This window comes from Parasteatoda tepidariorum, chromosome 8 (genome assembly GCF_043381705.1).
Source record: "Parasteatoda tepidariorum isolate YZ-2023 chromosome 8, CAS_Ptep_4.0, whole genome shotgun sequence".
Classification (NCBI taxonomy): domain Eukaryota; kingdom Metazoa; phylum Arthropoda; class Arachnida; order Araneae; family Theridiidae; genus Parasteatoda; species Parasteatoda tepidariorum.
In genome coordinates this window covers 34,299,838-34,325,476 of record NC_092211.1, presented here as the reverse complement: position 1 = coordinate 34,325,476, position 25,639 = coordinate 34,299,838, and the positions used below count along the sequence as shown (strand labels likewise).

Here is a 25,639-nt window from a genome sequence, read left to right as displayed (position 1 = left end):
TGTGCATGGATCACATAACTAATATGGATTACATTACTAATATTGTATGTAGTCTTGTATTTGGAACTGCATAAAACATTCCTTATAGTTTCTTGAAATAAATAATGTTTACTTTATTTTTTGTTTAATTTTTCTTACATTAATACCTTCTGCAGAGAATTGCATTAAATCTGTCAAACGTTTGGTAAAAATTCTAAACTGACAAAGTAGATAATCAAATTGTACAAGATTATTTTGTTAAACAGGTTTTATATTTTTCATTCTTTTTTTATTTTCAGGAAAGTATAAAATAACTTCTGATGGCTCTTTGGTGATAGAAAAAGTTGATTTTTCAGATGGAAAGAAAAAGTACAGGTGTATATGCAAAGATGAAATGAATAATGAGTCGACATCTAGTACACCATGGGGACAGCTGATAGTAACTGGTAAACTAATAATTTTGTACATGACTTAACAGAGTCGAGTATTTTTTATCTTTTGGCATACATCAGTAACTGTTGTTTGACGTACAATATCTGAATTGAAAAAAAAATCTTTATAATCTTAAGATTTATAGACATTTTAAACATATTTTTGATTCTATTTAGATGTTCCCACTTAGTATATGTTAATTTTTGCCATGTACAACATTTTAATTAACAAAAAAGTGCGCAAAAACTTACTTTTCATGAATTAACATAATTTTTCTACGAATTTGAAAAAAGCAGTTTAACTAAAGTGGTAATTAAAAGTTAGTACCTGTTAGGGGAAAGGTAGGGCTATTTTTTTTTCTTATTGTATTCGTCGATCTCTAAAATTATTTATGTGGGCGATGAGCAATTTGCATTTAGATTCAAATTTTCTTAAAATAACGACAATCAATCATTTTTAAAAATTATTTTTGTTTAAATATTAGTTACTCCTTACTATGTATTAGCCATTAATAGGTTGGTTTATAGGTTATATTTTTATAGGTTAGCTTTCGAAATGAAATACTTTTTTACAATATTAAATTTTAGCACAAAAAAAGCAAACTTTTCCTGCAAATATTTCAAATACTACGCCAATATTATTTATGAAAACGAAATTACCAAAGTAACTACGGCGTTTATTTTAATTTTAGAGAACGTTAGTAAAAATTTTTTTTTCAAAAATTGATTCTAAAAAGTTTTTACCCTTTTCACAATTAATAAGCTAACCCTTTTGATAACTTAAGGCATTCTATTTAATTACTTTAAATAACTCAGGGTGTCTACGGAAACATTCAAGCTTACCATGATTAGCATGAGTACTACTCCATTTAATTTACTGTGGAATTTCATAATAGTGACTTTGGCTTCTTAATCATTAATTGATTACTATTCGCACATCCATTTATTTTGATATAGGGCATTTAATTCGACAATGTTAATTACTAATTAATTAGATTATGTTAATTACTAATTAATTAAATTATGTTAATTACTGATTAATTAGATTGTGTTAATTACTAATTAATTAGATTATCTTAATTACTAATTTTAAATCTAGTGTGTGCAACAGCGTAAATATTTGTGCTAAAAATCATTTGACGGTTGTTTTAAGAAAAACAGAAATTATTTCATTACTTTAAAAATTATTTTAAGTAAAACAAAAGATGTTTTATGATTAAAACAAAGCATTAGAAATGAAAATTTTCTGATTATTGTACTTGTTTCCAAAATGTCTAAATTAATATTTCCAGAGCCAACAACACTTTTGGTTCCACGCATTCGATCAGGAAGCAAAGAACACCAATACAAAGTCGGTGAAATGGTAGAATTATTCTGTATTGCTCAAGGTTATCCAGTCCCAACTTACTCTTGGTACAAACAAGATGGCACACGGTTAACTCAATTAATATCCAACAGACGATTGCAAGTTTTACGATCAACCGTCCAAATCCACAAAGCTTCAATTGTAGATAGCGCAACATATATTTGTGTTGCAAATAACAGTGCCGGAGAAGACAGAGTTCACCTGCAGCTTGTAGTAACAGGTAAGGAATATGAATATGCTATTGTAACCCTATCAGGGGTGAAATTTCCAAATTCAATTTCGAGACACTAAAATTGTAAATATATTTGCTTATAATTTTTCACACTTTCTTAACAACCTTTATGTTTCAAAAAAGTATTTTTGTACAGTATCTTTGATCAAAAGGTTAAAGCAAATTAACTCTAAAAATTATCTTATTTAACTTTATATTTGATTTATTTATAAAATTTGGATTGAAGTAATACTTAAACATTTGTTTTTCAATAATTTTTTTGCTGCAATTCTAAACATAGATAATAATTTCTCATTTTTATATACCTACTATACATAGGAATAATTATAAAAATAAAATTACTAAAAATGTTTTTAAAAAATCAAGTTTTTGTTTTTGTATTTTTCCTCATTATGTTACACAAATAATAACTTAATAAAATTCTTGAACTCATTTCCGCTATGTTTTGAAACAAAATTAAAATTGATATTTAAATCATGAATGAAAATTATTTAATGAATTTTGGAGCAGATTAATATATAGTTATTTGCAAATTTTCAACTAAATTTTATCACTATTGAAAGTGATTCCAATTAAATAATAATATTGTTACAATTTAAGAATTTTAACCTATTGATTCTAAAGATAAAAGTACAAGTCAATAATATTTTATCATAAAAGTCAATATTAATTTTATAATTCTTAAATACTTTTAAAAAAATGACACTTAAAAACATTTTAAAAAAATAAAATTTAGGAAATATATAAGTTATAGCAAAAAAGACTCATATACTGAATATAATTGAATTAGATAAACTTAAATGCTACAAATTATTGAAATTAAATTAATTTTTTTGGTTCAAATAGTTATTATAATATTAATATTTCCAAGGAAAGATATTGTAAGAAAACTTCATTAAGTTCAAGTCGTTTTATACTTTTTAAGTAGATTATTCGATTCAATAATGCATTTTAGGAACTAAAAAAAAAGGATCTAAAATAGACAATGAATAAATACTTAACTAAAAATTACATAAAATTTGGAAAAGAAAAACATCGAAGAATTTTTGATGCTTCCTGATATACAATTGCTGATATTGATATCCCAATCTCTACGGTTTTATGAAGCTAGAAAATTTAAATATTGCTGTAAATTTTTCAATAAGTATGTCGCTCTAAATCAAAAAAAAAAATTTCTCACAAAATTTTTAATTATCTAAAATAAAAAAAAGATATTTTGCGATAATATAAAACATATAATGTAGGAAAGAGATAAGTTGTATTAAAAAAATAAAATGTTTTGATAATGTTTAATTTTTTTAGCATTAATCGCGATAAAATATTGCAAATTAACATTTTCATGTTCAAAAAGTAATAAGAATATTGATGTATCTTGAAAAAATAGTTTATAAGAAAAATGTTAGTAATTAAATAAACGCATAATGAGAAAACGTAATTACTCATTTTAAACATTATAACCCTTAACTTCAGGCAAGGAATTTTTAATTAACAATATTGAACCAAAAGGAATTTGATTTTTCTCACTTTAGGAACATATTAAAAAAAACTACTTATTTGGTAAGAATAAATTAACTAATTTATTATTTAATGCAAACGGTTTATTTCTTTTAAATGTACTACGGGGCAAAATCCGTTAATTCCTTGGCAATCATTTATAAAAGACATCCATTTCTAGAAAAAGAAGAAAAAAAATATTAAAATAATATATTAAATGCATGAATTAAACGCAAGACATAGTCATTAAGGGGGATGTTTTTAAAATATATAAAAAAGCTTTGTGAACGAAAAAAATGAACCTTCAATATTTCATCTTTATGGAAGATATTTTTTTTTTCGTTTCTCTTTAAGTAAACACTGTACCTGTGTTCCCCATTATGTTCTTAAAGAAAGTAATAAAATTTAAGACAAATGAAAACGCTCCCTGTGTAGCTATTTGCATATCGCTCGATGACATGTATCTCGAAATGCATGGAATCTTCTTTTTTTTTATCATTTTATCATTTTGTTTTATCCCAAAATGAATACGATAAGGTTTGAGGCGTTTCTTCTCTTTTTTGTCTAATTTTTTTTTCTACACTGTCATTACCAATATCTCAATCTTCGTTGGCTTTGGAGTTGATATAGTATCGATTGCCTCTAGGCACTTAAGTTTTCTTTCTTTTTTTATCATTTACTTTTCTTCTTTGAGTCCAAATAAGGCAACAATAGGACGAGTCAAATGTTTTTAACGAAGAAGTTTTTTTTTATTTATTTAAAATTCTAAGGCACTTAACTCTCAACTTTAAAAATAATTAGGCTTCTTAATTTGTTTTTATAAATAAAGAATATTTGTTTATTTTATTTGTCTCGTTAATTTCTGACAATAAACACACAGACGCAATGTATGTTTGATCAAACTAAAACTATTTATTAGTAATNCTGATGAGAGTAGTGGCTGTCTTCCTATCGATGTCAAGATTAGTTATTTGATCGTGGGCTTTGGAAGAAGTTTTTTTTTTATTTATTTAAAATTCTAAGGCACTTAACTCTCAATTTCAAAAATAATTAGGCTTCTTAATTTGTTTTTATAAATAAAGAATATTTGTTTATTTTATTTGTCTCGTTAATTTCTGACAATAAACACACAGACGCAATGTATGTTTGATCAAACTAAAACTATTTATTAGTAATTAGCACAAGTCATAGATAGCACCATTTAAATCCGTTGCAACTGTTAAAGTTTAAAATTTGTTGAATTTTTACTTCGCAAATGTAAAAATAAATTAAAACATTTAAGTAATAACATGGTGTGTAACGTTTTTGAAAAGTGCTTGAAGGTGCCTATTATCGATTTTATTTTTTAAAAGCGCTTAAAAGTGCTTTTTTAATGAGTATTTTTAAAAATTTTCCCTTTTCGAAAATGAGATTTTTTTTCTTTACCATGCCGATTTTCGACATGTATTATTCAAAAGCGGGCTTTTCCGATTGTTTTTTCAACGTTTTCACAATAAATTCAACCACAATCCTTTTCGGCGTCCCGTCGGTCCGTAGCGCATGAAAGCGCCAATCATGTTTAATGAAATACTTGTGGGTTCGTATGTGAATATACTGAGCTAGCCTAAGTGAGATTCTTGTACTTTAATTTACAACTCTGCTGCATTTTGCAAGATACTCTCGATTTCAGGCTTCATTTTCCACCCTCAGATACCTCTTGATCTTTTTATAACGGTTAATATAATCAAGATAAGAGTTCTCTGTCATAAACTGGTTATTTTACCATGATCATGTAAAGTCTTTGAAAATTATATTGAATTTTGCTAATTTATGTAGTGGTTAAAATATTTTTTGATTGCTTAAAAAGTACTTACTACTAAGTACTTAGTACTTAGTAAAAGTACTTAGTACTAAGGTGTGTGATGCCACTTCTTTGAAATGAACGCAGGTAAGCAAATATTAATGCACTGCATCATCATCAAAAGCGATATGTATTTGACTATCAGAATCAAATCTTATATTCTTTCTGAGTGAAAAAAGTTTCTTTTTTTTTCTTCAATTTCTCAGTCGAAATAATGTTGTTAATTTTGATGTAATTCGTATGCTTTAGCTTAATTTCAGACTGGATACACTGCTTTTTTTTAAAGAAAAAACTAAAAAGTGTTTGCTTTGTAAAATGAGAAAACTTTTTGATAATTTGTTGTTTACGAAATTAAATGAGATTTCTTTTCATAAAATTCCATCTGCTATAGAAAAAAATGTAACGTATAACTCATTGAATGCATGCAAAATATTGATTATATCGGCAGTTTTAAAAAGCGTTTTGCTCAAATAAGTAAAAACTTTTAAAAAACGAACAAAAAACATTTTTTTTTGTAAATTTCCTTGGCATTTCCTTTTAACATTCTATAATCTCAAGCTCAACGGCAAATGAATGAGTGGATAATTTTTACTTTTTATGGCTATATGGACTTTTTCTTATAAGACTACATAAATAAGTAACACAAATTACGTAAATAAGCCATTTTATTTGAAATGAATGCAGATAAGCAACTATTTCTGTACTTCATCATCATCAAATGCAATTTGTGTACTGCATCATTATCAAATACAATTTGTGTTGGACTTTTTCAAATTAAATCTTATAATGCTTTCCTGAGTAAACAACACATTTTTCTTAATTTTAAAATGGATATATAAGTTTCAATTGAGCGCAATTCGTATGCTTTAACACATTTTCTTTTATCTTAATTTTAACCTGGAAAGGCTGCTTTCTTCTTCTTTGTTGAAGAAAAAAATAAGGGATTCGCTTTTTAAAACGGGAAAATAATTACACAATTTGTTGTTGCTCGCGTAACGAAAGAGATTTCTTTTCATGAAACTCCTTGCGCTGTGGAAATAAATAGAATAATTATAATAAAGTTTTTCATTGATATCATGTAAAATATTGATTATTACAGCAATTTTAAGAAAAGGTTTGTTCTAATGGCGTGACTACAGAAAACTCAAAAACCTTTTTTTGTGAAATTTCGTTGGTATTTTCCTTCATCCAGCTTTCTATTTTTTCAAGCTCAACGGAGAGTAATGAATGGTTGAAGAATTTTTACGGCCGTATAGAATTTTCTTGCATACATTTTCTATTCGAGGTAAGAAATTTTCAAGAGCATTAAACTAGAGACGACTACTGAAATTCTTTTACGGTTTTCTACACTTCTCCACACAGTTACCCAGATCACCATTATCTAGGCATATCGTTTGTTTTTACTGATACTTTTTTTTATGATTGTTCCTCTTTTCAGCTTTTTGTGGTAATGGAAACTGGAAAAAAAGGTAATAGAAAGGAAGGTATTTACGGTCTCCAATATAAATGTCGAGACATAAATATACTGCAATACACAAAAGTTTGAAATATTTATTGATTACTATTTCTTTGAAGGTAAATGTTCTGCTATACATTGAATTTAAAATGAAGAATGGTTTGAAGCAAAGTTTGAACAAGGAAACACTCTGAAAAAAAGAGAAAAAATGGATAAGGATCGAATTTTTGCGATTGCTTTTATTTTTATTCCACGGGTTTTGTTGTTTAAACTTTCTTTTCTTATAAAAAAAGAAGGAAAAAAAGGAAGGAAGGGATGGATCATCCGAAAATTGCTAGGGATTTCGGGGGATTTTTAGTTGGCATTCAAGCATAGCTTCAAATATTATTTGCGTTTTCTCGATCAATCACTTTTAAACTAAAATAACTATTTTATGTGATTCAATAAAAATCGACGATGGAAAATAAATGCTTCTTTTAACCGAAATTTTGCATGTTTTAAGCACTCTATGTACTCAATAACGAAGTTTTGTATCGATTTAATGTTCTAATGCAGTGATTCTCAACCACTGTGCAGCGGCACTTTTGTGTGCCGCCAAATTCTTAAAATGTGCCGCTAAATATTAGAAATGATACAATAAAAATTATAATGTTTCTTTATTACGAGTAAAGTTTAAATTAAAAAAATATATACCGTACACAACCCGTTATCCGGAAATCAGGAAACCGGAAAACCAAAAAACCGGAACGAAATTCAATAAATTTTCCCGCTAATTTTTTTAAAAAAAATGTTTGTTTCCTCATAAGATTTTCCTTTGAAAGATGTTTACCTTACCATCATTTTGGAAATAATCATTACTGTATTACTTCATCGTTTTTTCTTCTTTCTAAGATTATTAAAAGATATATTTTTTTTAGTTGGGTTTAACANCACTGTGCCGCGGCACTTTTGTGTGCCGCCAAATTCTTAAAATGTGCCGCTAAATATTAGAAATGATACAATAAAAATTATAATGTTTTTTTATTACGAGTAAAGTTTAAATTAAAAAAATACAGTACACAACCCGTTATCCGGAAATCAGGAAACCGGAAAACCAAAAAACCGGAACGAAATTCGATAAATTTTCCCGCCATTTTTTTAAAAACAAATATTTGTTTCCTCATAAGATTTTCCTTTGAAAGATGTTTACCTTACCATCATTTTGGAGTATTACTTCATCGTTTTTTCTTCTTTTTAAGATTATTAAAAGATATATTTTTTTTAGTTGGGTTTAACAATAAAAAAATGGCTTTTTGTAGTGATTCGGAAAACCGGAAAAATCATGGTCCCGATCGTTCCGGATAATCGGTTCCCTCCTGTGTATATATATATATATATATATATATATATTAAAATTTTTCCACGTTTTAACCGGCATCTTTGTCGGCGATCGTCTTGTCTTTGAAAATTTTAAAAAAAACGTTGAAATAAGTAGGAAATTTAATGACTATTAAAATTATTAATTAACAATGAAGCAAGTTAAATATTAACTTTCAAACGGAAATAAAAGCAAATCATTAAAGTAAGCTATGAAATTAATAGTTATAAAAACAAATTAACAAGGGATAACTATCAAAAAATAAGCTAACAATTAATAATCAACAAAAAAACTAGTTAACAGGAATTCCCAAAAAAATAAGTTAATTACCGTAGAAAACAAACTAACAATTAATAGCTAGCAAAAAAAATATAACTGTTATTAGCTAATAAAACTAGTCGAAAGAGATAATTAATCCCTTAATAAACGCGCTTTTGTAGTACATATTATCGTGTTTCACTTTCAAAATTATTATCACAAACTATTTAACACAGTGCATTGTAGGTAAGTAAACAACTTTTAAAATAATTTTTTTCATTGTGTGCCGTCAAATTTCGAAATCGTTAAAAGTGTGATGCCCCCCAAAAGAGGTTGAGAATCACTGTTCTTATGTATTTTGAACCTCATACAAATGCCTCTAGCCCTTTTTTTTTAATTTTTTTTATAAATAAAATTTTTTTCTATAAAAAACATTTAAAAAAATTAATTATCTGAAATGAAAAGATGGAAAAAAGGACAAAACGAATATAATTGCGGTAAAGAAATCTTCATTGTATATTTAAGAATTTCAAACGAGATTTTACTGTAACAAAAGTTTATTGCATTTTTTTCGGCCCAGAACATTCAAAATGCATTCAAACTATCAAATGACATTCAGTATTCTCAATAACATTGATGTCTCAATCTCTGAAATTTGGAAATTTGGATTTCACTGAATAACATATTATTTTTTAATGGATTTAAATTTCTGACTCCCGAAATAAAGAGGGTATTCGCAATCTGAGAAATATAGTCCCCATTGTTTGATGTACCTTGTAGTAGGTTCCAAAATTTTTAATATTATTGAATTTCGTTTTCAAGAGTTTGATAAATTATTAAAACTACCAATCTGAACACATATCCTGACATATAATAATACACCTATCTTTACTTAAATAAATGTACATTTTTCATAATATAAAAAATATCAGTAAAATTTTTTTTCAAATTCATTATATATATTTCAATGGATTTAAAAATGAATTCATATTAAATTCATAGCTAAAATTAATTATATCAAGAACTGAGTATGCTTTTGATATTAATCTGAACTATTTAATTGTATTGTGCAATTAACAGCAGGCTATGTGAATTTGTTGCACTAAACGTATGGTCTCAAATCAAAGAACCATAATTTGTACAATTAAGATATTTTACGAAATTAGAATGAAATATTTCAAAACCCATTTCAATGTAAACAAGCTTAAGCTTCTTATTTGTTCAAAATAACGTATTTTAAATTTGGAATCTCACAATAACATTTACTGCTACCTTATTTTCAAGTTTGAAGAATGTTTAGAAACAAAATAGTCAGAAGATTTTAAAAGTGCTCTTTCAAGTTATTAAGGTAAATGATGCGGTACTTTTGTACTTCTGAGACAGTAATGAATTAAAAGCATTAAGATACAAATGAATAAGCGAGAGTGATAGAGAAGAAGAACATAGGTTTATAATAATATATTGTGGGATGAACATTTTTAAATTTTTCTGGAAATCATCCTTGTTAAACAGTTACACCATAATTTCGACGGAGAAAATAAGATTTTTTTTTACTTGCTGTTATCTAGTAGAATTTTCAGAAACTCCTAAAGTACTTACTAGAAAATTACATTAACCTTCAATTTGATATGAAATATAATATAAATAGAGGGACAGTACCTCGTTCTTAAATATTTACGATTTTAATTGCATTCCCTTAACTCAAACGTAGAAGGCTGTAATAAAATTAACTTGTTTTATATCATTGTAAACTAATACCATAATACTTGATTAAATATTATGAGCTAACCACTCATTTATTCATATTCTTTTGTCCATTTAAAATATTAAGTTGCCCGTTTGAGCGAACGTTAATTAAACTTTGCTTCAAAATATAATAATGCAAATCCAAAGTAACGTGTATTTCTCTACTATTGTTGTACTTAATCTGAGCCATTTTACTTTCAGATCACTTAATTAGAACTAATGGAACACCCCTTCTTTCTGATCACCCTATCATTATTGGAGAAAAGTACTACTCACTCGCAACTTTTACCAGGAAAACTAGTCGATCATTAAAGCATCTCCTTTCATTTGTAAAGAATAGAATTAGCACGCGGGTATGCTCGATTAAATTAGAACATCCATTAGTTTTAGCCGAGTTCTGGTAGGCTTGAAGCTCGCTACACCCTTTCGATTATTTCTATCGAAAAATTTCTCTAAAAGGTTGTTAGTTAATAAAAACAGCTCTTAGTCCCTTTTCTGCTGACAAGCACAATAGTAGTAAAGGGAATTTTTTTTTTGTTTACACTAAACAAAAAAGAAATATCTAACAAGAATCTTTGACAAATAATGAACACTTCAGGACTTTTATCCCTACTTGATATCGTTTTTTCCCCTTTCTCAAGAGGTACTTATTCATTGTCTTGTAAGAGGCTCGATGCTTTTGAATATTCATAACAAGGTATAAGTACGATGCTTGTTTAATGAGTTCAAGGAGTTAATGCAAACTAAAGAAGAACATGGTCTTAAGCTCTGGAATTTAGAGCTTACCGGGATGTTCTTTTTAGGATAATAAGAAGCGAACATAACAATAGCTGCGTATGATATCAACTTTTTTTTTACTTAATCTTCAAAGCTGACTTTTAGAGCTATAAATGTAAAATAAATATGAATTTTTATTTCATGCACTTATTTTAATTTATAACATAAATTTTTGACACTTGCAACTATTTTGAATATATCTACATAAAGTAGAAAATTTAAAAATCAGTAAATCGCTTATTCCTGTATTCTCAGGAATTAAATTCTGATATAAAACGTGTTATGAAGGGATTAAATATACTATCCATATATACACTGGTTATCATAAATTAAGGAAAATTCACAAAAATCGCGATAACTCAAGAAATTACACATGGAATTTTATGAAACTTACCCACAATATACAACACATAGTAAGGTATTAAACAACATAAAAAGAAATTATCAGACATTAATAGTAGTATAGAAATTAGCACATGTATAAAATAAACAAATTGGAAGTATCGGTTTGCAATAGAAAAAGTACCTTTAATATGGAATATGATTGCCTCTAGAAGCAATACAGCACAAACAGCGATGTGTGATGCTTTCAATTATGCGGTCTATCAGTTCAATAGGAAGTGAGAGCCATTGCTNCAGGGTGAGTAGTCAAATTATTCAACAAAAAATAAGCACCTTTTAAGCACTTTTCAAGCATTCAAAAAATATTATAATTAGGCAGGGCCAGAAAGTTTTTGACAATTGATGGTTTTATCTTGTTTTAATCGTCACGTAAAAATATATATATATATATATATATATATATTTGGACCGAGAAAGTGATTTGATACATTGATATTTAAAATTAAGTAATTTTTGTCGTTTTGAAATTATATATTTGAGGATGATAAAATTGAAAGTGAGAAATTTAATACGGTAAACATTACAAAAATCCATTTCAATTACTTAAAAAAACTGCATAGTCTTGGGGATTTGTGGGAACTTATTTTTGAGTATTTTAATCTTTGAAAATGAATGTACATACTATATGATATAGCAATTAATTATGTAAGCACAGGAAATTATCTACAGCGTGTAAAAAATGAACACTTTTGTAACTTTTGATCTAATAGTCGAGCTTTCACGGGTAGAGGGTCTAAAATGCATTATGCTAATTTAACTGTTCAGGCATTATTTTATATTACAATTCCTTCAGAAAAATGCACTTTCTCAGATGTCTTTTTACGACGAATTCGGATTCTTGAACCTCTAAACATGGAAGGTATCTACAATCTGAAAAATATTGTCTCAATTTGGACTGGGGTGACGTTAAAAGTATAAGACACTTAATGTTAATTTTATCTTTTGCTCATTCCGTCATCTCAAGTCAGTGGTATTTTTTAAATTTATGTTTCTCAAGAACTATTTTATTTATACTCCTCATTAGAAAATGTATCCTAGATTTCGTTCATTATGCAAATAAGTAGTTAAAATGATTGCAAAAATTTGTATATTTACGTTTTAAAAATTTCAAAAATCATTAGTAAATTGAATATTAAAAAGTAAAAAATAATGCATATTTTTTTATAAAAATACGTTTATATTATAAATTTTATTTCAAGAAAAACATTTTTCATTTCTCTTCAGAAGTTCCGGGGTATTCGTATCGATTTCCAGTCTAAACTATTTGGGACCACATTTTGCCGAAGCTGCTAACCTCAATCTTTTGCAAGATCAAAAATCCCAGTCTGTCTACAAAAAAAGCCATGTTTATTAAAAAAATCAAGCATGTCTTCCGTTAGCTAGAATTACCGTCCGTTATATAATTAGCATATTGAAGCTTAAACTTTTGAACCGTTAAGACTGTAACCGTATTTTTGTTCCTCGTCTCGATTTTTTTTTGTCTTGTCTAACTATATTTTGTAAACGCAATTGTAAATTACGAATGGCAACAGAGATTATTTAGTTCGAAAGTAAGCGCCTTGGCCACCGTAAGCACATAAATATCGTAAAAATGAAGAATGGCAACAGCGGTTATGTTTTAGTTTCAGTTTCGATTTTGTAATGTAAACATTATTATTTTGTAGAACGTAGATACGAAATGTACGTGAATGTACGAGTGTACTTATATTATCAATACATATTGTTTTCGTTTTCTAAAAAGACTTTATTAATGTTAATTCAACAACATACGAAGCCAATAATTTATACTATAGTTAATTTATACAAATTAGAATTAAGGTCATAGGAAAAAATATATCAAAACAATGTTGTTTATAACTTTAATAATACGAAAATAGCAAAATAACATGAATGAAAACAACTTTAAACTTAAATGTATTCGTGGTTTTAAAAACTATGTCTGAGAAAATAAGCTTAGAGAAAATTATTAAAATTCGAATTCAAAAGCTCATTGGATTACGTGTTTGTATTTCTCTAGTTTGTTTATCGTGCTAAAAATGCTATTTAAAACGCTTCAACTAAAATCTCCCTTACATTAAATGTTTCGTGCTTGATCGTTGATTTCCTTCTAAAATAATTGATTGTATCCTTTTAAATATAATAATAGAATCTATTAAAAAATCTAATTTGAACTTCAATAGTTTGTTTTGTCTTTTTAGCACAAAATCAGTCATGAAACTGATATATCTAACAAAATTGAGTTTAAGGTCATTTTCTCAATCGTGAAAGAACAAAACTTCACTAACATTTATATCAATATTATTGATATTGCTAGCAAGGGAATTTACTAAATATCTTACTACCATGATCCACGTATAGCTCTTAAACTTAAAAAACGCTTCAACTAAAGTACATGAATTATGTATTCATAATCAGGATATTTAAATATTTTCCACTTCCTTACATAGTCCTAATCCCATATTTGAGGTTTCTTCTCTTCAAAACTTTGAGCATTGATTTTCAGACTTTGATCTAGAACTATGGAAATCATTTCATATTTTGAAATTCTAATAATTTTGTTATTGACCTTCCTAAGGAGTAATTTTTTCTTAACGAGTGAAAGTTTCTCTTCTTTAATCCCCGAATACGTTACCATTTGCCTACGAAACTATTTCTTGTATCAATTATTTCAGTTTAATTCTCTTGTTAACGTTTGTTGCTTCTAATCGATTGGAAAACCACCCCTTTTCCTTGTCGTAAATTCTTTATGTGTTTTTCAACTGTACTCCTAAGCATCCCTTTTCCATTCTAAGATTAAACACTCGCTACGGGACTTCTTTACAATACCAAAACTACAATCTGCGTCCTTGTATGGTACTATTTGTGCTTTTTTCAGGTTTTTTCGTTATGTTTATTCATACCACAAAGCATTCCTTTTTTTCTCATCTAAATGCTCTTAGAGTTTAAAATATTGTAAATTATTAGAATTTTAAACAGTATAGCCCCATAAGCAGAATATTTTCAAATGTTTTGCAACAGAACTTATTAATTTATATAAATGTTCACAGCGAAAAATTTCACAGCGAAAATATACGTTAAAATAGTATTTTCGCGCTTATTAATATACATAATCATACACAGATACACTACATTATTTTTTAAACCAAAGCAAACTTTCTTGGTTTGTTACTTTTTCAATCACTTTTGAAATACAAAATTTTGTTGATGATAATTATGATGAATTATTAATAAAATGCCTATGATATAAAGGTTCGAACATTAAAAAAAGGGCTGGCTCAAAAATCTTTCGAAGGGACAAGTGCCCAGACGGTGCACCATTTGCAAACACAAACATTTTCTGGTCTTTGGGCGGGGGAGGGGATTCGCAGGAAAACGCTGTAACTTATTCAAGCTACAAATTCTTCTGCGGGACATCGTTTGTTCTGCGACGTACGTCACAGTCTTAGGCACTTTTTGCTTCAGGGAGTATAGCTAATTAGAAATATAAATGATATTAACAATAGTAATTAAAAAAAATATATAAACAATTAGAAATGTAAACAATCTGAGCAATTAAAAGTGAAAAACTGTAAACAATTTAAATTTGAAATAACTATAACTGTTTAATAAAATTTTACTTTTATCTGTTTCAGAAAGACTTAGAGTTTCCATTTATCCAGAAAAACTAATTGTTAAAGAAGGTATAAGTGTTACTTTCACATGTAACGTTACGGGTCCACAAATATCATCGCTCATTTGGACGAAAAACTTAAAACCAATTATTACGTCTGCCAGAACGAAGCTTATTAGTTCAGAAGTTCTTCAGATCTATTCAGTTCAGAGGGAAGATAAAGGAATGTATCAATGCTTTGTTAGAGGACATGAAAACTCAGCTCAAGGATCTGCACAACTCAGCCTCGAAGGTACTCAATCACTTTCTTTTCTTGCTTAATGTTATACTTGGTAAAACTTTATTAATATGTATATTTTTTTTATAATACTTTCATAATTTGAAGAAAAAAATGGTTAGGGTAGAGTGGGGTCAGTTGTAACATTTTTTACTTAACTATTTTAAACTAACAAAAATCCAATATATTATTAGTATTAATTGACAAACGAGTAAAGTAGACTATCCTCTACTAGAAAAAAATAAGTACTTTATTTTAAATGTTATTATATTAGTTATTAACAATTTTTGACAGTCGTGCACTTGTTACAATTGTCCCCACTTAAGGGGTCAATTGTAACAGTTCATAAATTCAACTAAAACATAGTTAATTATACATATTATCATAGTTGTGATATATTTTTCTATTGATCAAAATAGTAGTGATATTTTAGGAGTGAAAATAATAATGAGTAGAGACTTAAAGGGTTAAAGTTTTAACTTTATGGGGTCAAAAGTTTTAATTTATGCTGTGAAAGGTGACAAATAAAGTAATGCACATGCAACATAATATAAATGATATAGGAAACTATTGGTGGTTCTTAAAGAGTTGAGTAATGGTTTGTAAAAATAAGATTATTTATTTTCAGTTGTTATAATCGTCCCCTTACTTATTGTTACAATCGTCCCCAAGACACCATTTCAGCTTCATTTGTTAAAAACAATGCTAGTTAATTAACAAAACTTATATTTTTTTTGAAATGTTAATTAAGGTGTCCACTTACATATTCAGTTAATTATTTTTATTTGTTTAAACAAAATTACTTTGTTACAATATAATATTATAATACCAAAAAAAGTACTTACGTAGCGTGAAAATATCTTTCGTGATGTAACTCTTTCAAAAGTACATAAAAATGGTTGCCAGCAGGGGTGTACATGTAGATTTATTAAATACACCTTGCGAGCCACCTAGGAACCAAATCTAGTGCCTGACACTCGAAATTTTTGCTCTGTTACAATCGTACCCTGTTACAATTGACCCCACTCTCCTCTACATATTGAATCTTATGAATTTAATAGTCTTTCCCATTTTTCGTACATACATAAGTATTTTATTTATTATCAATAGGTATTTTTTTAGAAAAAATACATTAATTATTTTCTTACTATACTATTGAAACACAAATCATGTTTCTTATAAATGGTCAAATAATCTTAATTTTTTTACAAACATTTATCTCATAGAAATTTAATATAGAATCTGACTGTTTTCCTTATATTTTATAATCGGCTTTGAACATCCGTCCTAATTCTGAGATTAAAACTACCATTGTTCAACTCTGTAGTTTTGTAATTTTAACCCAACCCAGAAGACAAGGGAACTCCTAGATCAAGCATTAAAACAAACTAGTCTTCGTGAAAGAATTTTTGATGGAAATAACTCTCATATGAATATTACAAGGTGAGGAAAACTTCCAACGGTTGGCCCGTAGGTAAGGAGACCAATGATCCGTCTTCGACCGAAAATATTTTACGTCAGCATTGTGATCAGTGTGAAACAGGAGTAGAATTTTTAACAACCTGCCACGACAAGGATTCAAACTTGGATTGCGTCATTGCGATGTAAACGCTCTATCTCCTTAGCTACAGCTGCTCCAATTAGACTATTTGCCAGCCTGATAGCAAATTGTTGCCCTTAGAGTTAGGAAATTAAACATAATAGTAAATTAAACATAATAGTAAATTAAACGTAACAGTAAATTAAACATAATAGTAAATTAAACATAATAGTAAATATTAACCATTGTCTATGTACCTTGAAGTCCAATCTTTGAATTTTTGAATAGGGCATTTTATAACTATTTTCACCATATTTAAACTTTTACATTTGAAAAATATTATATCCTTAAATATTTTAAGCACTTCACCTTAAAGAAAAGAAAAGAAATGCATAAAGTAAACTATTCATAAACCAGATTGCCATAGACAAAATGTATTTAATATTCAATAAATTTACTTAATTCTCAATAATAATGCTAAAAATTTTAATTCTCGTAAGTATTATATATAATAGAGTAAATCTAATAATATAGAATTTCTCTAGTGAGCCAAAACGTAAGGATTTGAATACGTGATTCAATTTTATGCAATTCACATTTATAATTTTATAAACACAATTCCCTCATTGGTAAGTGCATATATTCAGCAAGTAACTCTTACAATCAACAGAATTATTTCCATACAAGTTATAGAAATTGATATCTAAAATACTGTATTAGAATTACAAACTGACATTCCAGGAAAACTTATGGAGAAATTTTCTTCGCAACACGACATAAATTTAATTCTCAAAACTGCTGCTCAGAATTCAGAATGAAGTAAAATAAATTTTTCGCATGGGTAAAGTCAAGCCAAAGACCAATAAGTCCAATATCTGGCACTTATTCACCTACTGAGAACGAAAGATTCAGTTATGCTTCTCGAGAATGAAATTAATTTAAATGATGGAGGAACAAAAAATGAATAAAAGATTTTTTATTTTATTGAATGACAAGGTGTGAAACTTCAATTTTTAATTTTTCCTACTTTTAAGTTAGAAACTTAATTATATGTACACAGTCAGCTTATCAGCAACACAGACATACCAAATTGAAAAAAAAATTAAAATTTATAGATTTATTAAATAAATTAGTATTATAATTACACTTGATTAAAATATCTCTTAACAACGTCAACCATTTCTTTAAACTATATAAATATTTTTGCTTTAAATTTTTTGACATCAAACAGGGTATAAAAAATATTGGTTTAAATACTTTAAAAAAATAAGTGTTTTCATAAGTTAATCAACCCTCTCAACCTCATTTATTCAACCCACAGTAGGGATTAAAGGCTGAGTTAACCTTGTCAGTAAGAACAATTTATTTACAAAAATACAACTGTTTTGATTTCACAAAAATATTAGGAATATTTTACTTTCAAGAAACTAGTACATTAAACCTTACTTTCCAATAATTTGTTTTAAAAATTTTGTTGGTATTTTTTTTATGAAAACAAGTTACAAGTAACTATATAGTTTTAATTCAAGTGCATATATTTATTACCGATGCTCTATTTAGTATATTAAAACAAGCCTTACAAAACATTATTTTTTTCAATTCTTATTAATACATATAAGTTGAAACGTGGTGACTCAGATAGAGCACTAGCCACCTAATGAGATGGTCCGAGATCGAATCCCAGCGATTGCTGGTCGATACGAATTTAACCCGGTACCCAGCTAGCACCGACCACAGTTGTGACGAAAAATTATTCACAGTGGTAAACGGATCATGTGCAATGTTCTCTTTTTTTAACCATAAAAGTGGGAGTTTTTCGTGGTTTTCCACTCCATGTAACGCAAATGCGAGTTAGTTCCATTTAAAAGTCCTCCTAGAAAGGAAATTTTTCCTAATACTTGATCCTAGAGTTCCCTTGTCTTCTGGATTTGGTTCAAAATTACAAGGATATAAAATTGGACATTGAACTCAAATATCGGCTCAGCTGTTCAACAACATTGTATATATATNAAAATTCCCATTTGCTTACACTTATCGTTTTCAGTGTCTAAACTGTGCTCAATACGTGCATTCAACAAATGTCAGAATCATAAGTTTTTAAAACTTTTCTTTTGTTGAAATTTAAATGAAACATTTTTATTCCATTTTCAATAATGGCGTAGTTTTCATTTGTTGGTTTCTTGATGTGAGCCTATTAAAAACACGTTTAGAATTCAATAAAAACTCGAACTTCAAAATATTGGTAACATATTATGATTTTAAAAATCTTTAGATTCAATGAAAAATACAACTAAGATATACAAATTATGTAAAAAAAAATTATTTTATTATTTAAAACTAATTTTCGATTATTACAGCATTTTACTTATTTTCAATATATGCAGATATTTCTCATTATATAAAAGTAAATAATGAAATATAAAATATACCCCATAAAAATTATGTATAATAAGGCAGACATTTTACTTTCCTCAGATGGTATATAAACAATATTTTTTAAGTATATCTACTAACATTTTCTTGGATAAATAAGTTTTAGATTGCATTATTGTTTTTTTAATGTCAAATAAGATTTTATCACACTATTTTACAAATTAGTAACAAAATCTGAAGCGAATTAGATGTACATACATTCGAAGACACTGCTGAACTATACTGCCTACTTTAAAACTCTCTCCTACCAATGATTCGTGCACTATATTCCAAAGAAATAATATTTCATACGATTTGCCACCAGTTTGCCACATTTGCTGCCAGTGCATAATTTTTTCATGTGATTTAGCATATTTTGACTCTTTTTTGTTAAAGCGGAGGAAATCGCTTTTTAATAAGCCTATGGCCACCCAAAAATTACAATTATCTCTAATCATTAATCATTATCCAAATCATTATGTCTCATAAGTTCAGCTATAAATCCTCTATATCATTGAAATCCAGCTAAAATTATGCTATGCCATGATGTATGATTTGACAGATTAGTGATTGGGCAATTTCAATTACGCGCAGCAAAGTGTAGACATTTTTAAGCAGCAATGTTTATAGTAAACCCATACACACAAAAATAAATTAATATTCCACATATTTTTTTATTTAAATTTTTCACAAGGCTTAATATTCTTAAGTAAGATCCAGCATTATAAATTTCCTAAAAATTTTATTGAGCATAAAATTACGTGCCAGTTTGGCTTTCTTTTTGTAATTAGCTAGAGACATAACAATTCGTTCAATTAGCTTAATTCCAGAGATACATTGACAAACTCATTTTAAAATTCAGATTATTTGTTAAAAATGAGTAATACATTGCTTTCCTTTCAATAATTATAGTCTTAACAAATTCTAATGAGGCTGTTTTTTTCAATTCTAAAAACATTTAAGTATACTGACCATGTCTGACAAAAACATTGTAAAATTATTAAAAAATGGATTTTTTTAAAAAAGTCTGGGATTTCGAGTTTTTATATTTCGAAAAAAACTATGATTTATTTTCTTCAGCAGAACAGGAGTTAAAGAACAAGAAAGTACTAGATTGAAACAACCATTTACGATGACTTTTACTCACCGCTCTCCATAACTTTACTTTTCTTCACCAAAAAAATAAAATAAATAGAAAGTACGAAAATAAATAAAAAAAACGAAAAGTAACTTTTTCGTTCTTTAAATGCTTTGCAATCAATAACATCGTGTCAACGACGCCTTTGTTGTAATCGCTGCCATTGTGTAAACAGCCGAGAAAATATCCATAAAACAAAAACGAAAGTAAGAAAAAAAACTTTTTTTCAGCTTTATTTGGAATAGGAACTTTATTCCTTTTTATGGCCCTTCTGGAATTCAGCCAGAGGAATTTCTTGATTTATTCATCGATTCGAAAAGGAAAAATGACATTCCAGACTGGAATAACATTGGAGAATTAATTGTAAGTTGTCACAAAGACGTTCACGCTCCGTTCATTGTTATAATCTTCGGTTTTGAAATATTGTAAACAAAGTCGTTTAGACGCATCTATCTCGTTATGTATTTGAAAACGGGGATATTGGCTGAGGATCTCATGATTTTCATTCATGTCAAGAGATGTGAAAAATGGGAGGCTTTATTTTAATCTCAGCATTTAGTGGAAAGTTACTTAATGCATCACTTGGAGGGAGAAAAATTACTTTGTCATAAATCGTCTGGAGTCTATACTCTTAAGAATGCAAATTACTTACAATGGGAGAAGTTGCACTAAGCAAACGAAATAAATATAAAAAAGAACCTCATTTTCATAAAAATTGCTTCAATTGTTATTATTCACTTCACGATTCAGAATAATGGTTTACTTTATTCCTAAAAATTAGACGTTTCATTCACCTCGAACTAAAAAGGGGCATATTTATTATTAAAATGAGTGCATTTTATTTACGATTTATTTAAATTAGATCATTTTTTGTAAAATGATGCAATAAAGTAATAATGAAATTCATTATTTACTGCACACAGTCACAGCATGTGAAAGCAGGCTTAGTATTGCAGACGTTACCATAAGCTGGTCTTTTGCATTTAGGCAAGGTTGCATCGATATTTCTTTCCAATTAATAACTTTCGTACTGAAAGGGGCTTCGCGTTCAAGGGATAAAACCGTTTTTTGGTCCGAAAATAGCGTGTGAAAGGACGTCTCTAGGACGAAATTTAACGATCTCTAATGACCACAGGGCGACAAATTATAACAGATGGCAATTGCAAAAATTACATGCTACTCGCCACCCAATTGCCGAAAATGAATCCAATGTGCATTTATTATTAGTAGGAGTGTATACGAAACTATTATGAATATTTTCAAAATTTAGAAAGTTGCTTTATTCCACGCTTACAAGAGTTATACAAAAACTTTGCATACATTAATCAAGGTTAAAAAAATGTATATTCCAAATTTAAAATTTAAGCTTTTTAATTTAGACCTTTAAGCACAAATACTTACTTTCCAATCAAGGAAAAAAGTCTTAAAGTAAATTTTTAAAGTCAATAATAGTCTTTGATTGTGGAATGAAATAAACTTAGTCGCGAGTTGTAGTTTTCGAAAACTGAAGTGTTTAATAATTGCAAAGACTTTAAAATTTTAGTTGTCTAACTTTAATGATTTCCAAATTGTCAAATTCAAACTTGCATGTGATTTCATAACCTAAGAAACTATCTGTAAACAAATATCAATCTGATTTGAGAGTGATACTTTGGGTGTCTTCCTAGATAGACAAAACAAAAGAAATGCCCCGTTTTGCTGAACTTTCACTTGCTTTTTGTCTCCTAAGAATGAGTTACATTTAATAGTACTTTCACTGATAGTTTAGAAATTTTATGTTACTATAAAAAATACTTATAATGTAACTTATAATTCCTGCTCTTGTTGGCATATGGAGAAAACGTTCTAGTTAAATTACCGTACTGAACAGTAATATCATTTCTGGCACATACAAAAAAAATATGCCGTATTTAAACCATGCATTTAGAAATTTTTCTGTTCATATGGTAACGGTTTGCCGGAAATTCTAGCTTTTAAAATTAGAGTTCTTATTTTCACGCATTTTGTAAAATAAATTCATAACAGAAAAGTACATTTAATCGAATAAATGGTTTTTGCGCCGTTTTTTAAGGTATTTCAATAAAAATTTTAATTTCATTGCCTATTTTGTTGTTATTTTTATGAAAACCATTACCAAAGCACTTTCTTGTACCAATCGTGCCAGAATCACGGTAATTTTTACCTTAATCTGGTTGTATTGACCATATTTTTTTTTCTTCTAAGTGTTAAAGCGACAAAAGAAGTTACGCCTTTCACTTGACGTTTACTTGAACTTTGTTGCCTAAGAAATGCATAATTTTTATTGATGTGTCTACATATATTTCATAAAACTTCTGCTACTATTACGGAATGCTTAATACGGAACTTATAATTCCTGCTCCTGATGATTTATTTTTTAATTGTAGCAAAAGTAAATGCTCCCTTATGCTGGACTAGCTGAAAGCAAAAATACTTGCAATGTAACAATTCTGAGCAAATTGTCCTTACTCATTTCCGATTTTCATTTGTTTACTTACATACTATTTCGATTCTATACACACAAAGTAAATGAATTACATTAACTTTTTCCCTGAAATTATTTCTTTCTATCTTGAAGCCTTGGTAAAAGACGCGACTTTGTTTTAGTAATTAATATTAAGTTGGATTCTACATATTTTACAACGATTTATCTTCAACTTGTTTTATCGTTACAGAGCCTGTTATTTCTTAACAGAGTTAATTATAAGGTATCCATACGTAATGGTTTAAGTGTTATTAGCGTGACTAGTTAGTATATATATTTAAAATTCTATAATACCTGAATAATTAAATGCAAAAGATAATTGAAACACCAAAGTATAAGAAACAAAGAATTATGAGTAATCACTTTTTCACAGTATGTCTTAAACAAAGATTTTCGAATTTATCCAGATTTGCAAAACAAGTCGCAAAATGTTTAATTAGCCAACCTCACGCGAAGTAAAACATGAGATTCTAACGTTCTTACATGTAAAAAAATATAATAGTTTCAAAATATTTTATTTAACTAATATTCCAATTATAATTATGTTAATTTAGATCTTATACTCTTGTAAGCTAAAGTAAATAGAACGTAAACATTTCACATTACCAAACTTAATACAACATTTTCCAGTCAGTTATGTCAGCCCAGTAAATTAATGCATTAAACTTCATTCAGAAAAGCTAAGAGTTAGTGTCTCGATAGATTAATCTCATTTGAGTGAAAAATCACATTGATTATCCTGGCAGCATTGATTTTTACTGAGATAAATGACTACAATGAAGTTCGGAAAGAAAATGTCTCGATATCAAGATTTTTCTGACATTTTTTGTTATGTAAAATGTTTTTATTGAGCTAAAATAATTAACAGCATGTTTGTTTCACATAAGTTTATGCTTTAAAATTAAGTTATGCTTTCTAGTCAGCATTTATACATATAACATGTCAAGCTAATACAAGCTTATTTGGACACATATTTCGGACAAGAAATTACTTAAATTTAATTTCTTTTCGATGTCATTAGATATTTTTTCATAAAGCTAGTAATTTTTTTGAAATTTTTTTTCAAATTCAATTTCCTTTACATTGAATAAACTATATTATAATTTTTTTGCAATTTTGCTAACGTAATTTGCGTTAAAATAAAATACAAACTGTAAATTTTTTCTAGCGTAAACTGCGTACTTTTCTACGTAAGCTTTTTTTTATGATGAATTTGCCGTTTTTAATTTTCGTTGAATTAATCATTACTTTTTTTTCATTCGAATTTACATTTTATAGACATATTTCATAGAACATATTTCATGAATTTACATTTCATAGACATATTCGTGGAACTATTTTATTCCTATGCTGGAAAATGATCGCGTACATGCATTTTGAACCTCATCTTATGCGGTTTCATAGAAAAGCAAAACATATTGTATTGCCCATAGGCAAATCGAGTTGTGTAGCATATTTTGGCAAAATTGCTATTGCCACTTTGTTTATCCACTCATTGCCAATCATTATTTATAAACTGTTCTTACTTCGAAAGAAACTTGTGTCCTAAGGTTTTAGCATTTAAAAAATATGCTAATAAGTTGAATTGAAATTTGAAATATCCTAAGTTGATGTATTTAATTTGCAAATCATGAGAATGACATTCAAATGATTTCTTTTGCTTTTAAAATGTATGCATTTCTCAAGAATAAGAAATCGTTAACACTTCGCATTTTTAAACATATGTTTTAACAAATTTGTGAATTCAATGTAAGGAAATTGAACCACAGTCGGAAAATACAAAGATTTCAAGATCAAAATAACTGATGATCAATGCCTAAAATGTATGATAAGACTTTGAAATTTCACCGTTACAAAATATATGGTTGTCTCAGGTATCGTAATTACAATTTTGGGTATAGTAATAATTACCAATAAGATGCCACTAATTTGCCACTAAGTTGTCACTAAACTAATTTTAAGTATTACTTTGTTAAAAGTCATACATTTTGAAGAGATATGCAATTTGACTTGAAAAAAAAATCTGACATACAAATATAGCAAAATTATACAGGGGCAAATAACTGAATAGACATTTATTATGTCAAATCAGTGTATTACCTCTGAAAACCATAATATCGGCAAGTATCACTTAGTGTCGGTCCATAAAAATAAAACATAATAAGGTGTTTTGAACCATAATACGGTCTTAAATTGAACAGCATTTCTATTCCAGTTCTTTCATAATATTGTGAAATCAAGATTAAAAGATTCACCAAAATGTATTTCAATTTATGACCATATTACAAATTTGACAGATATTTGAGATAAAATAGTTTCGTAAATCTGAACCCAGCCCAGAAGACAAAGAAACTCCTGTATCAAGTATTGGGAGAAATTTGCTTTTGTGGACTCTTTTGAGGGAAGTGACTCGCATTTGCGTTGCAGGGAAAGGAAAATAACGAAAATTTCGCACGGTTAGCTTGACGGCTTGGGGACTTTAACCCATGATCCGTCTACCATTGAGAATATTTTACTTCAGCACTACGGTCTGTGCGATTCGGGTGAGGATTTCGTATCGACCTGCCGTCTTTTGGTACCTCATTGAAAGGCGAGTACCCTATTCCTTGAAGCACCACGGCTGTAGATGAACACGATTCAAAGTTGCAATATGCAACATAAAGTAATTATGTAAAAATATTTAGGAAAAATATTGCACAGCAGCATTTGGACTCGCATAATGTAAATATGTATTAAAGAATCGAAAATGTATAAAAAATCTTAATTATGAAAAATTAGTGAAAAATTAATCCCAAAAACTATAATAACTGAATGACTATTT

The 25,639-nt window shown here is 28.0% G+C and overlaps 1 protein-coding gene across 1 annotated transcript in view; it reads left to right on the top strand.

Annotated features, from left to right (window-relative positions):
* The window catches only part of LOC107441526 (cell adhesion molecule Dscam1), a 406,695-nt gene that overhangs the window by 117,025 nt on the left and 264,031 nt on the right, over positions 1-25,639 (top strand). Inside the window, exons 4-6 of the mRNA XM_043043535.2 lie at positions 279-425; positions 1,703-1,996; positions 14,971-15,240. Of these exons, the coding sequence (XP_042899469.2) occupies positions 279-425; positions 1,703-1,996; positions 14,971-15,240 (711 nt within the window). The remainder of the gene's footprint in view (positions 1-278; positions 426-1,702; positions 1,997-14,970; positions 15,241-25,639) is intronic.